This window comes from Melopsittacus undulatus, chromosome 5, assembly GCF_012275295.1.
Source record: "Melopsittacus undulatus isolate bMelUnd1 chromosome 5, bMelUnd1.mat.Z, whole genome shotgun sequence".
In the NCBI taxonomy this organism is placed as follows: Eukaryota; Metazoa; Chordata; class Aves; order Psittaciformes; family Psittaculidae; genus Melopsittacus; species Melopsittacus undulatus.
In genome coordinates, this window is record NC_047531.1 from 80,699,575 (window position 1) to 80,715,464 (window position 15,890).

The 15,890-nt window shown below is 38.2% G+C and overlaps 1 protein-coding gene across 1 annotated transcript in view; it reads right to left on the reverse strand.

Moving 5' to 3' along the window:
• Positions 1-15,890, reverse strand: part of MPPED1 (metallophosphoesterase domain containing 1) — a 48,521-nt gene that overhangs the window by 10,434 nt on the left and 22,197 nt on the right. Inside the window, exon 4 of the mRNA XM_031048142.2 lies at positions 595-710. Coding sequence (XP_030904002.1) covers positions 595-710 — 116 coding nt within the window. The remainder of the gene's footprint in view (positions 1-594; positions 711-15,890) is intronic.

Sequence of the window (15,890 nt, forward strand, 5' to 3'; positions counted from 1 at the left end):
ACACAAATGCAGAACTATTTCTTGTTGGTGTGTTGGTCTTGCCAGACGGTATTACAGATAGGCAATTCACCCACACTGTTCAAAGAACAGCAAACAATGGCAGCATTTGGGTTTGTGAGGCAGGAGATGCACCAAGTCAGCATGATGAGTGAAAACACAGACTCTGGGGGTACTTGTTGGTGGGGGAATGCTACTGAAAGTGAGGGACAAAGGCAGTGCTAAAAATAGAAGATCCTGATCCTGCACTTCTCTTCAAGCAGGCTCCATGCTTTAAACCTACTAATGTCAGCAGTGACAGAGTGGACATATGCATAGGAAAATCAGATCTCCCTTGTTTATAAAGCTCATTAAGGCTTTATATGTTGAGGCTTTATTTTTAAGCCATTATTTAATTCCCTACCACTGAGCATAGGTAATCATTAAACATAAACCTGCACTGGAGTCCTGGTGCTGCTGAAATCAGTATGGATGTTACTTTTGACTCTTCTAAGTCAGGATTGCACTCTGTCTAGGGAGAGGCATCAGTTACTCATAATAACATAATTTCAGATAATCATCTGAAATACACAGCTAAGAGCACTAGTATTTTCTTACCGAGAGGTGGTCCATGTGTTATAAGAATATCTATTCCATCTGGAATAAGGTTCCATTTCTCTAATAGTGCTTGGCCTCGTGGAAGATTAAAGCCCCAGCCATAAAACCAAGGTTGCCTGCCAAGAGAGGAGGAGAATGTCTTCAGTGGTACTTCCATATACTGGTTATCTAATTAAAATACGGAGATTGACTCTCTACTAGCATGGAATTTGGAGACACAAATAGCATTCATTTTCTCCTTTGTGTGCACAGTAAGACTCTCTTTCCATACAACCAGTGTTATTTAGCTTGTGTGGAAAATCAGTGCAGTCCTTACCACTTTCAGTAGGCAGCATACAGTAAAATATTCACAGTATTCCTCAACTAGTTGAAAAGTAACTCTTACAAGAGCTGGATAACAAGATCTTCATATGTGGATTAGCATGCTGCACTCCCACAGCATCTAAAAGAACACCCATCTCAGATACCTAGGTGTGGATCTATGTTTTACATTGGTTCCTGTCTTGTTTGGCCCTTAGCCTGTGACCAGCTGGGCAAGGACAGACCCTGGCACAATGACAGATCCCACTCCAAAGTCAGAGACATCATCTATGCTGCTTTGTTTCCCTAATTGGAAGCATCCCATCAGAACAAGAATACTGCTTCTTTCCTTACACATAATTTTTTTCTGTCCTTGGTGCATTGACTTGCTTTTAAGACTTTCCATATTCAGGATATCTTATCATATGGGCATTTACATTTTTTAAAACATATTTATGGAGCAGCTCATCATGGAACAGTGGGACTGTTAACACTGCCAGTCGGAACACGATTTATCCATGTCTTGCTATCCCATTGATTAAAAAACAGTATTTCACAGCAATTATATCACAGTGGTAAATTATGTCTTGCTGACTATGCCCTGATTCTAGGTCATAAAATTGAAGGATTAGTTTAGGTTGGAATTTTTTAATAATTTTTTGACTGACATCTTCTGGCCAAATCCATATTTGGAGAACAAACAGGCTGCCTTTCTTCCACAGACGCACAGCCTAAACAGTTCTAGACAAGTAACTGAAAGGTTTTCTGTGTCCAAAGCTAAGAGCTCATCTTACAGCTCTTCATCACATGCCATGGATAACCAGGGTCTGGATAAACAGGTGTCCCAGGGAAAAAGAATAAAAGGTGAAACTTTCTACATCTGCCACTGGGACCAGAAATATATTCCAGCCTCCCAAAGCTGTGATAAGGGAGGTGAAGGTGTGTGAAGAAAAGATGCTAATAGCAGTAGCAATGAAGCAGAAACCTTGCTCTGAGTCAGGTTGCTCAGACCAAGGCATCTGGCTAAGAAACACATATCCCTATATCAAGGATATGAAATCACAGTTTTCTGGTTACCTGTTCAACTCCTAGCAGCCTTTCCTCATAGGAATAACAGCACCTGGCTCACAGGTACATGACTTCTCACCTTCTGGGTGGTAACTCAGTCCAGCTAGGAGGCTCAGAAGGGACCTTATCACTCTCTACAAGTACCTGAAAGGAGGTTATAGTTAGGTGGGTGTTGGTCTCTTCTCCCAAGTAACAAGCGACAGGACAAGAGGCAAAGGCCTCAAGCTGTACCAGGAGAGGCTTAAATTGGATATTAGGAAAAATGTCTTGACTGAAAGGGTGATCAGGCATTGGAACAGGCTGCCCAGGGAAGTGGTGCAGTCACCATCCCTGGAGATACTTAACAGATGCGTAGATATGGCACTCAAGGACATGGTTTAAGCAAGGGACTTCACAGTGCTGGGTTAACAGTTGGACTTGATGATCTTAAAAGTATTTTCCAACCTAAATAATTTTTGATTGTAGTTACCGGCTTATTCTGCAGTAGGTGACCAATGATGTTACCATGATGTTACAACGCTGTTACGCAGAACCAAACTCCAGTCTGTGGAGCTTGATCAGCCTGTCTTTACATTCCGCTGTCCATTGACGAATTGAGTATTTTTATCTCACAGGAATGCCATGAAAATAAATAAAACTGAAGTCTGTGAGGCACTCAAGTATTACAGAAGTGGCAGGCTTTAGGAAAATATACAGAGGTTAGACTGCTTCTAAACTCTCCATCCATTCCTGCCTTGGGAGTGCGTTCCACAACTTACATGCTAAGCATCATGAAGATGAAAATATTCAACTGTTTGGCAAATTGTCTACAGGCCCAGAGCAAGTTTTCCAGCAGCAAAATCTCAGCAAATGAAAATATTTGCAAAGGCAATCAGGACGCAAACGAAGTGTCAGGACAGTAAATCATGCTTTTAAAGCCCATGACAGATTCAGTAAATACAGGCCCCTGCTCCCACCCGCTACTGGCACCAGTGCTGCTGGGCATGGACAGGACCATCCCCAGGTCCTCAATGGGAAGTGAGGTTAGGCACTGTCTTGCAGCTCAGAAGTGTGCCTGACAGCAGAATGGGCCATGGCCTCTCCACGCCCCAAGAAAGAAACCAAGGGGGAAGACTGGTACTTGTTCAAGAAGAAAAGGTCAAAAACCGTTGGAATAATTATTTTAAGGATGCAAAGAAGTATTTATGAAGAGAAATAATCATGACTGCCACAAGTCTTGCCAAAAGTCAGCTTAGTCCTGCTGAAATCCAAATGACCAAAAATGGCATATGCAGCTGCGAGAATCTCTGCCTGCCTCTACTAGGGCTAGCCTGTACACAGCCACTTTTTAAAAAGCCCGTTTCCCCTTATGAATAGGCATGATCTGCTTATTAAGACAAGAAGCACTTTCCCTCGTCCCTCCCTCCCTCCCTTTGTGGTGACTGCAGCATAGCCGCCTGAGCGCAGGGCTGGTAAGTTATGCATGCTGGAGCTGTTCTTTTGTGAAGGGGAGATGTTACAACTTGTGTGATTTGCCATTATGCTGTCTTTTGTGACAATCCCAAGATCGAAAGAAATGTCTGGAATATTTCTGGCATTTAAAAAAAAAAAGAAAATCTGAAGTCCAAGAAAGGATTCAGGGGAGGATGTTGGTATGCTTTACATCTGAGAGAAGAAAGACAAATCATACATATCAGTGCCCCCACCCCAAAGCAAAACCATCTTTATATGCAAACAGAGATTTTATAAATCCCCAAGCCCCCATCTCTACAAACTTAGTGCAAAACAACCATCAAAGTTTCTGAGTAGGGGAAAAACGTCTTCTCAAATACCCAATTAACAAGTGTGTGACCTGGGTATCACACAAAGAAAACTTTGTCTAAAATTCGCATTTACAATAGAACCTGAAAGCAAGTTAAATTCTTCATATGAAGCACCAAATTTCTGGATCCCTACTTAATGCTTGTTCAGGCAAAGTGGGTTTTTTTTTGTAAATTATTTTTCAGTATATCCTGGTTTCAGACATACTGAATGTTTTACACCTACATATTACATACTGTAATATTTTACGTTTTACAAAGACAATACTGGTGTTATGTATGTTTGATAAGGGAAAAATCCACTGTTCCTTAAGAACCCCAAGAAAAATGTATTTGGCAATTAAACACGTACAATATGAATGCATTTAATCTCTGAAGTGAAGCGCTCGTGTATAGAAATGTACTTTGATTTAGGTCTTCTTACACTGAACAGTTTGAGTCTCTCCATATACTACTGAAATTCCAACAGCTATTATTATTATGATAAGAATAATGATTGTCTACATGTTAAGATGCTAGGGGTAAAAGACATTGGAAGTGAATTTGTTTACAGCACAATTAACCTTATGTTAAAAACACATGAGCAAGTTTTGCAGGTCAAATAATCCACCATACAAAAAGAGCTGAATTATCAGAGTTTGTGCTAGCAATCGGATGTTGCTTTATGTACTGAATTTCTATCTTTCTGTTCTAAAGTAACCATTGGAATAATTTTCTTACAGAATGATAGTTGCTATGACAACCATAGCAAATTTTCCTTTTCTGAAACAGATGTCTCATTTAGTTGAAAATTAGAATGTGAAAAACCCATGGGAAAAATTAATTCAAACTTTAACAGAACACTGACTACAATGTAATCTCTTATAGGTTAACCCCTTAACATCTTTCTGCACTCTTAGAGTAACCTTCTCATAAATTCTAATTAAACCAGTTTAACCTCCTAGGAATGACCTTCTTAGCTATCATTAGAGCTTTAGTCGTCTTTGAAAGGAGTATTTCTGTTACAATAATAACAGAAAAAAGTCATGCTAAAAAAACAGTGGTCAAACACATTACTGCCTTAATTATTTGGGCAAACACATTATTGCCTTAATTATTTATTAGTTTTTCTTCTTTTATTCAGCTGTTATTGGAAAGGGCTACTGTGTAGTCCAAGGACTCTTCTGTCATTTAAAATGAGGCATAACTTAGCTTTACATGTGATTTACTGTAAAGGGCAGTGAGGTACTACACAGATTTGACCTGTAATTTAGGTGTAAATTGAAGGTTTTCAATTTTCAAACCACTGGTATCCATTTCAATCTGCTTAGCAGATGTATAAAAAGGGGACACAAAAAGGGACACTTGTCTGGGGAAAACTATCAATGTGAATGGATTTTTCCATTACAAGCAATGAAGACTGAAATCTGATTCTCCATTACTTTGACTCAATGTAAATGTTTTAACTTAAAGAATGGATCCCTTCCTCTCTGTACACCTGATGGAGGGGCCTCCACAGTACTTGATCATCAGCTACAAATGAACACAGCAGGCAGTCAGTGAGCAGTTGAAGAAATATCCCCACCACAGCACTACTGCCTGTAGTGCTTGTGGGATGTCAGCCAGCACAAGAACTTCAAGACTGCAATATTTACTGCAGCAGCTACATCTAGGTTGTCCAGATGAGTAAGACAAATCTTGCCACCAGTAGGCACACAATTACTCTCTTTGACTTCAAGGGAAAATTCCTTTCTACAGCACAGTAACTATGGAGAGTAAGTGAATGGCCATTAGCGCATCAAAGGCATTGGTAGGCAGCATCTTACAAATATGTTAATAGCAAGAAATACAGAACTAAAACACAATGCACAGATATTGTACCTCCTCATTTCTATAAAGCTTCCTACAGAAACCTTTTTTGCAGCTGAAAGGCAAGTTATCTCCCTAGAATTCCTTTGCTTACAAAATAAATTTCAAAGGTTCACAAACACATGACTTGCGCCAGTCTTTCCTCTACAACAGCTGTCATTTTCCTCCTATCAGAAAATAAACAGATATTGGCCAGTGACTGTAAAGAAGCTCAGTGGGAAAAGAATAGACCAAATCAGTTTTCCCATTCCTGTTTCCCTTCCTGACAACTGCAGAGCTGCACATAGTCAGCATTTAGAACATTAGTCTATACATGCTGAGAATCATACTGGTAAAAGTGACTGGCCGAGAGCCATGGAGCACCACAAAGCAGTCAGATTCAGCAGTGGCAATCACAGGCAAAACTCTGATACATCCTGATTCTCAGCCCAAGAAATCTCACTACTGGATCTATAATCTCACTATTTAAGTCTAACTTTTCCTGGTCTTGATTTAATCTTATTATTGTAACTAGTGACAGTCCTACGAATACAGGTATACAGTACTAAAAACACTACCTACCTTCCTTCACCTGCCTGGCATTAATATCCTTCAGGCATTCATATTTTTACATACCAAATCACAGTGTTCTCTGAATATACCCAATCTCCATAATTGCCATTTTAGCCTTTCCTCAGTAAGCAACTGACCAGTTTACTGAGTATTTCTACTGCTTTTTACTCAATTTTCTCTAACAAGTAAGGATGCACAGAAGTTCACGTTTGCGAGTGGGGGTATTGCCTGTTTCAACATCTAAAGTAGTTGTGAAATAACACTCATCTTTCTGTCTTTTCTGACTCACATTCAAGAGAATGATCCAAAGGAGGCGGGCTGAAACTAGCCGTGAGACCATAAATGCTAAAAAGGACTGGCAGGGCACTGTTTGCTTACAGCCTTTGAAATACCATTCTAAGCATTTCAACAGTATAACTGAGATTTCAAGGAAGACAGGTTTGAAAAGTTCTGAGGAGTATGAGGAGACTTATATTTTGGCTAACCTCCATGTGACAGAGACAACGGATGGTTTGATTTTAGAGAAGAGGTATGAAAGCAGCGTAGAGAATGAAAACTGCACAAAAAAAGAAACTTAGATTCACTCATTCATAATATTGGAACCAGGGTTTTCTTAATAAAATCTAAGGCCTTATACTTTAAGAAATGCAAATGATGGTTAATGTCATAGATTATCTCCTGGAACACAAGGCGGCAAAGTACAACTCAGCAGGTGTAAAGGAGAATGCAGAAGGAAGGAAAATGTAGGTGCTAAGATGGAGAAGGCTTGCACAGTATTAGTTCAGGAAACTGTAGTGAGCAGCAAACTGAAGTCATATCTTCTATCAGTCTGCTGGCTGTACTAGACACATTTCTTCGATGAGGAAGTTTGCTGTATTTTTTGGTTTTCTGCCTTACTAGCTTTTCATCTAAGGTTGTCCTTTCTGAAACTCTGAATCTAATTAAATTATAGTTTTTACAAAAGAAAAGGATAAAAATCCGAATATGGCCCTTTGTCAGTAATTATTTCTCTTGCAATATGACTTACACATTAAATCATTCATCTTTTGTTTAGTAAAGGATTTTTCTGACTGGAAAGAAGAAGGAATAAGCTGTGACTGATAGGAACTGATAATTCCTAAACCTTAATCTGTTATAAAACAATGAAAAATAAAAGGAAATCTACTTTATCTTCATAACAAGAAAACAGAAGATAACAGGTAAGGAGAAAAATTAATGAAGAACTGAATTTACAATATGCCAACAACAAAAGCAAATAGTTTATGTCATTCTGCTGGGAGGCAAATGATAATATCCCATCCGATAGATTTTAAGAATAATAAAATAAACCCAACAAATAATTAACCAAGAGATTCGCTGATGATGATACAGATGTAGAACTGTACAGACTTTAGGTACACTCTTACATATTTAATGCAGGGCTAAGTCCTTGAGTTCCTGATGCCACAGAGCATGTTCCCTCAGTCTCTCTGATTCTTAATACGTAAAAATATATGTGCAGCCAGGTTATCCAGTTTGTACTTCAGATACTGGTAGCTGACAGCCATAGAAAGAAGGGTTAAGACAGAGGAGGAATTAACATGCCCTCCGTACACAGTACAGTCACCATCTCATTTTAAATGTAACTTACACAAATGAGTCAATCTGTTAGGAAAAATAATTTTAGGCCCATCTATGTATGTCATCCCTACAGTTTTTCACTATCAGATGACCAGACAGCTGAAGAGAAACGATGTTCTTCCACACATCCAGCTACTGTTTGCTGTAGTCCCCAAAGACTTTGCAGAAATTCGCAAACTGAGAAGATTTACTATCCCTCCAAATTGAGACACTAGTGGGTTTTTTTACGATTCAGCTACTGGAGGGACTCTCCTAGATAAAACATGACTGAAATAGGTAGAATGTGTAATATGTGCACTAAGAACTGAGAAGAAAGGTCCTCAGAGTAGCCAGTTCGCAGTTCAGTAACTCTGCAGGTTTACATTCTTTTCTCATACCAGGAGTAATTAGCCCATATGGACTAACTGTCTGCCAGTTCTTTTCTAGTTTTCTTTCTTTTTTTTTTTACCTTCTTTTCTGTTGCAAATTCAATGCCATTTTGAGTTAAACAAGCATGAAAATGCTTCCAAAACTAATAAACTAATACAGCACATGTGCATATATGCAACAAGTATATTATTTTTAACATTTTTGATTTAGCAACAGATGAACTTACTTCTTGTTTAAAAAAAACAAAGTACTGATACTTCATATGCCATGTTTCTACCTGAGGTGAACAACATCCAAGTAATCCTAAATTCCAAATTCCTATTTTCCTGCAGTCCTAAATTCACCCCACAGTACAGTGGTGGAAACCAATTGCTGCAATATAACTTTCTATATGACAAAGGTACAGCTTTAACACCTGGATGCTCTTTCAGCTTGCTAGGAATTATGAGATAACCCTTAAAAAGTCATATGCTTATCTGATATAAATTACATCATTAGAAAATACCTGACACATACAGGTGCAGCCCTGTGTAATATTGGTTCCAATTTACCTTCTTATTGGAGAAGAAAATCCTCATATTCATTCATATTAAATTATGTTAATTTATTAAATAAAATTAATCCATGAACACCAAATCCAAAGGAAGTGTTCTAATGTTGAACAGCTTCACAACAAGTGGTAAATTACTTTTCAGCTTAAAATCTGGTCAGGGAAAAGAGGAAGAACTCAGACAACTGTGTTACAATTAGTTACTCTGATGGTGGCTCCATTTACAGTTCTTCACGTAGAGCACAATGTAAAGTCACCATCTAGTACTTGATGTAGTAACACATCTACTGTGTAAAAACCTAGGAAAAAAACATACATCCAAGCTACTGTGGAGCAGAGAGGCTGATTCTCACCAGGTGTAAATGGCTCAAAAGCCAGTGGAGCTCTGCCAACTTACTCCAGCTGAGAATCAGCTCCATATAGATCCGCTCCAAACTAGTTAGCTATTTGTGTTTCGCTTGGAATATTGCCAAAGGGCTCAACTCAGCACCCAACTGTGTTTACATCTTTGAAACATCCTGAAATTGCTGCTGTCTGAGACAACAGCCCAGACTACAGACAGAGCTGGTAGTCCTTTTGTTCAAGAAAAAATAGTGGGGAAAAAAGCACCAAAACAACAACAACAGAAAACCCACTTTAAACTTTAAAATCAGCTCTGTCGCATAAAATTAAACTTTCAAGCAAATGTGAAAAATAAAGAGAAAACTGCTGTGGGGGATTGCAATTTCACTCTTGTGGTTTATGAACTGCAGGAAAGTGAAGTCAATTCCCTGTAGTGATATTACAGGTCTTCTCTTCTATAGGTCTTAAATTAAAAACCAGCTGAATCCAAAGTGAGCTCGTTTACTGGATCAGAAGATTCAATTATTTCTGCTAAGTAACTGAATGTGAACTACTTCCTTTTAGTAATATACAACTAATAATTACCGCCTAAGAAAGGACTTTTTTCTACCAAGCTAATTAAACTAAAGCAATATATTTTTCAACTGCTCTCAAATTTAACTAAAACGAGAAACATTGCAGCAAAACAAGTAAATGAAATCCTCGCTCACATACAGAAATATAAAGCCACACGATGTATTCAGATATTGTAAGAAAAGAAACAGCACTTGCCCAAAAATGTTATGTGAAATCAATGTAACTTCTGGACTACATGCTGAATACATGTAGTGTTCAGCATACATGTAGTGTAATGTCCTGCACACTTGTACACACACAGCAGAGGAACACAACTGCAAAGTGGATGCAAAGCTTCAGTAACGGATTAAGCTAACTCTGCAAGAGATCACTGTGAAATGTGTTATTCATTCATATCCCTAACAGGTAAACACGTAAAGTAAGCAGCATGCAACTTACTGTTTTTCCTCTAGTGTGCCTATTCTAGGATTGAACTGTTCCACCAGACTCCTCAACCCTGAGCAATGTCGGGAAGCAATTTTATTTGAGAGAAAACATTTTCTGGAATGTTCATTAATGACAAAAAAAGGATAAACTGCTGTGACTTAAAAAAAATCTTATGGGAAATAGAAAATAAATTTCTTAGAAAATAAAACTTCTAAGGAGCTCATAACAGCTAGAATTAAACATATTGGTCTGACTATGATGGTATCTATGGGCTACAATAGGCATAGTACAGTTTACATTTCCATTCACTCACATACCTATTGCAGGATTCAATTAATAGCAACTATGTTCCTTTACCATGCTACAGAAAATTCACTTGGAGTCTCAGAAACTTTTATTTTGTTCTACACACCTTTTTTTTCAGCAATATAATGATTCTTGCTAATTCATTTCATTTAATTTGTACTGCAGTGTGCATTAAAAAGCGCTCCTGAATTCAGTATGATTACTCACATGAATAGCACCTGTATACCTACTGCCTACTGAATGAGATTCAACATTTCTTCTATTTCCAAGTCACGTTAAAAAAAGTACTTTCCAAGACGTTTTTACCACATGAAATGCACCAATTTTAGCAAACTGCTACTAGTAAAAAGGATGAAAAAAAATGGAGAAAAACAATCCAATGATCTGTTTCTGATGTTAAAACAGCCAGAACGAACTCTGAAAGTCTCACTTTCTGCCACTGGAAAGCCTTTCATACTTCAGGAGTTCAACATATTACATTTCCGCCCATCACATTCCCTGAGCAGCTGAATTTAATAGATCAAAATCATTTTGCAGGAAAAATACCCATTCTTATGATCTTCCATATGCTACAAACTAAACTACAGTGTATTGTGGTTTTAAGCATTTCTAGAAGCAGCACTTTCCAAAATGCAAAATGGTTTCTGATACATACGGAAGAGGAAATAAAAATATCACTCTAGCATTCTATTAAAATACAATTAAATCTGTATCCATGTGCCTCAGACTCTTAATTAATATATTTTAACAGGATGATGAATTTTGCTTTCTCTCTTGCAAACATACTGCTATTTCTTATGCATCTGTCACATCTTACCTACCTTTTACTGAATGCCTGAAATAAAACATCTTCAGCATTCTAACCATAGTAAGGCAGCCACACCAGGTAGGCTTAAATGCCAACATTCTCCCCAGTCTTTCTGAAACATGAGATGTCTCAAATCTAGGTAACAAGTAGAATCTATTGTTCTCACTCATGATTTTCATTTTCTTCAAGAACTGTATCGGCCCACCCAAATTACTTACTTATTTTGCCTGCCTCAAAGTCACTGATTAATAAAGCTCCACATAGTTCCTGATTTTAAAAAACAGAAAATGTCTACTGTTTTTAAAACATACTTATGAGCAACGAAAACGCATCACTATGTAGTATGTCCACATCCAGCATTTCCACACCCATTCATACAAAAGTGCAGCACTGACAAAGCTAGATAGGAAAACAAGACACCTGCTCAAAAATCTACCTAATCTGAGGCTTTCAATAATTTTGAAGTGGTATTTTATTGCATTAGAAAACAATTCAGAAGCAATTGCAGTATCGTTATCTGTATTCTTATTTTTTAACCAAGTAAGGGTGCAGAAAGAACACAGGAGGATCAGCTATTTTACTTAAAAGAAGTCTAGTATTGTTTTGTACAGTAACACGCATTTTTGGTCTCTCTATATATTTCAGTCATGTGCAAGGTACTGAATAGGGTTGCATTTTTTTTGCAGACTTGAAAGGGGGTATAAGAACTAAGAATCAGAGTGGTCACTTTGAAGCAGAACTTACTACTTTCTGTGAATTATACAAAGAATGAAACCTGCAATGTAACATCTTGCACTGCTGCTGCTGGAAAGCACACTCACGACTTGGGAGGTATATTATGTTAAATGAAGTCAATATTTTATTTTATTACAGTTTCATCTTAATTGATGTTCACCTCAACGACTAAAGATTTGTACAAGGTCTGGGAAAGTAAACATTAGATGATTCATCACTGGCAAAATGAAAGCGTGTCCCTCTCATGAAATGAATCTATAAATCTTTACTGCATTATTTTACTGATGGAAACTAAGTTCAGCGAGGAATGAAAGAGACTATTATAGCTGTTCTTAAAAAGATGGAGGAGGAAGGCAGTGAAATGGAGACCTAGGGTATGAGTGGCCTCAGTTCTGTGTGCAACAAAAATAAGTCTGCCTCATTTTGCCCTCTGCATGCTCTTTCAAACTACCCAAAATACACATGCAAGTTGTCAGTCTTTTTATCCAAAGTGCACATGTGCATGTGCATACACACACACACACAGAGAACATCTGAGAAGGGGGCTAACAAAGTCAGCTAATTTGTGATGAAAAAACAAATCAGGTAAGAAAGTAACAGATGAGAGTTACCTACAGCTAAGTACTACTGATCACACTGGACTACACAGCTTGAGTAAAGACACTTGGCAGCATACTGGAACAGTATAGATAACTGCAGTGAACCAAGAAAAGGGTCAATAGGTTGGAACAAATTTCCAGCCCTCACCCTAAAGAGGGATGATGATTTGAAAATAAGCTCCCTGGCTCCTTTGGGCTGAGCTGGTGACTGATACTCACTAATGCAACCTACAAGTTGGAATGGAAAGAATTCAGCCATCTTCTCTAACGTATTTCACTTAAAAATACCTGACTGCGTAGCCCTGAATGCTAAACTCAGTAAAAACAACTCTCCACATACACACCCCTAACTTTCGGCACTCAGTTCCCATAATCTGACTAACAGTGCTGCATGAGAGCTGTTGGCCCATGGGTAAACATGCAAGGCCACATCTAATCAATGTTCCACTGGAGGGAGCTAAAAAAACCCAGGAGTGCAGCCCCGGCATCTGCCACTTCAGGATAAATGATCACAAATGTCTTTGTAGGCTGATATTAATCTTTGCTCTCCCATTTTCCCTAACTGGGAAATGAAAGTTTCTGAAGTTCCAGATGGCCTAACAAAAGAATGAAGGAGGAAATGAGAATACATAGACACTAGAAAAAAACGTAATTCTGCAAAAAGAAAAATGAGGTTCTGTTTCACAGAACACATCCCTCCAGATAATCAAAGCCAAGCAAAAATCCACTCTCTGGATAATGAATCTGGAGGCAATCTCCTCCTAAATGTCTTCTTTTTGCTATCCAGGCCAATATGTCATTTAGAATAATTAAATTATCATACGTTTGGTGAGAGGACTTTGACTGTCCCTTCCTTTCCCACATTGTGGAAAACTGAAAAAGAAAAGCAAAACACTGAAGGAGCTAAAAAACTGTCCCGTCACTTTTTATGCTTGTTTGAAAGCAGGAGGACCAAAGCTTCTCCTCCAGTTGTGTACAGCTGATCAGTATTATGGAAATCCAGTGGCTAAGAAGAATACATTATTCTTCATCCACTTGCATTTCTCTTGCTATGTCAAGTGTGTACTTTAACCTTGCCATTAAAGCACAATAATCCATTTTTAATAGAAAATGCCACCAGAATTCCTTCAATTTTTTACAAGATCACACACAGAGTAATAGCTCTTCTGCAGATGCACATCTTTTTCTGTAAGTTTGAGGCAGGGATACAATATTACACACTGGTGGAAGGGCAAGTATAACCTCTGCAAGACACCAACAGCTTCTGATTATTGACCAGGTCAACTCATTAATCTTCAGGTCTTACCATTAGTTATTGCATGCAACTCAAGAGAGCAAAGTTACTTACCCACCAAGTTGTAAAAAACTCAATAGAAAAAATCTGTAGTAGGGCAGAGTCCCTTGTTGGAACCTTGTGCAGCAGAGAAGCAGACGTAGCAACACTCAGATCACACATGCAAGTATGAACCTCAGAGAGGTATTCTCATGTTGAAAAAAAAAATGTACATGCACCTGTAGAGGCATTTATTTTTGCATAGGAAAGTGGAGAAATACATAGTTAACTCACTAAGCACAGCAGATCTTGTGCACTGAATACATCAGGGGTTTTTGTGCAAATACAGTGTGCAATTGTGCAATTAAAATCTTTAGCAGAGGCAGAAATGGACTGTATAGCCTATCTTCATTACAGCTGTAGCTAACACTAAAACTTTTACCTGCAAATAGTAACACATTGTGAGGATAATGAGCTATAACAGAATGCTCAAAATCTGTAACTGAAATACCAATCATTAATATGGTTCCATGAATGATGTCATCACAGAGAGTACTCAGTCTGACGACACAGAAAAGACTTTCTGCTTCAAATCCAAATTCAATTTTCCACTATTGTCTTGGCTTCCTCACTTCCAAGCCACCTGTGAGGACCATCTACTGCTTATAGTGTTTCATATTAACAGCAGTACTTATTGTAAGGGCTTTGTTGATATCAGGTATCAGTGCTGACACCTAACTCTAGCTCTTATAGTGGGATGGAAAGAATCACAGAAACATTGCTCAAAAGGGACCTTTGAAGACCTTTAGTCTAACCTACCACTGCCTACTACCACTCACCACCACCAGATCTGGTCAGCCACAACTGTCCAGCCATGTCTTGAGAGTAGACCTGAAGATGGATTCTGTGCTCCTCTCTGGTGTTCCTGCTTGCTGTATTTTTACTTACATGTTATGATTTCATATGTTATACTGAAAAGCAAACTCTTCTGAAAGATGCTTTCATTTCTGGGGAAGCTTAGCAGTTAAATGTTAATTATAGAATTATTCTGTAGAATTATTTGGGTTATTCTGTCTGCCAGTTTGACTTTTGTTATAGCAGTCCAGAATAAATAAGAGTGTTTAAAAGTACTTTCCAATCAGAAGCTTTACAATTTACAACAAATGCTACTGAGAAACCAAAGTCTTTCGTTTACATTCCTAGCAACTATGACTATTCTTTACACAAGATTGCTTCCAGATCTGTGGATACGTTCTGGCCGTGTCCTTGGGTTTGCTGGGATGACACTAGGGTGCATCTTCCTGTGCCTAGCTTTTATGAAAAAATTCCCCAACAGTTCCCAGCGTGTGGGCTACACTAGAATGAAGCACGATGCATTCTTCCTGATGTCCTGCTCATCCAGATCTGGCAACCAACACTGTATGGTGCGCTGTCAAGCATCTTACTTATTTATACTCCTCTCACTTACAATCTATGCTGATAATCCGTAGTCCAAGTGTCGCAAATACCAATTCCTAAATAGCAGATTTTGTGCTCTGCAGCTTGATTTCAAAATGGATGCTCCCTGCTTGATGATTACACTAGAGTAATTAACATTTAAGGCAGTTAAATTTTCGTTAGTGGGTAGAGGCTCAATCTGGCACTTGAAATCTTGCCCTTGGAGCCTAGTAGAGTAAAAGCATTGGTTTCTGAGACAAAATTGTGTCCCATTTCTTCTATGCAATTAAAAATAACCACTGATTTTTAGATAATAATAGAGGTCAAAATACCCAAGTGCTATTGAAAACATTTAACCACACACAAATGGTACATATTTAAAAGGCCTCAGAGACTGGCATGTTACGCAAACCAATCAAGCTCTCATGGTTTATTCTGCAACTAAAACATCTTAAGCATAAGTATGATCTAATTGTGTACAAGTCACATATAAAAACACAGGTGGCTATGAGTAAACACACTAAGTTAATGCTCGTTGACATTAATACAGACCTTACTCCAGCATTCTCAAAGTATTTTACAACTATTGATTAACCTGTTTTATAAAGCAGGGATATCTTTGGCTTGTACTTATTTTTACAAAGGATGAAGTAAGGTCAGGGCTGTAACCAGAAATGGAAAGGCAGGA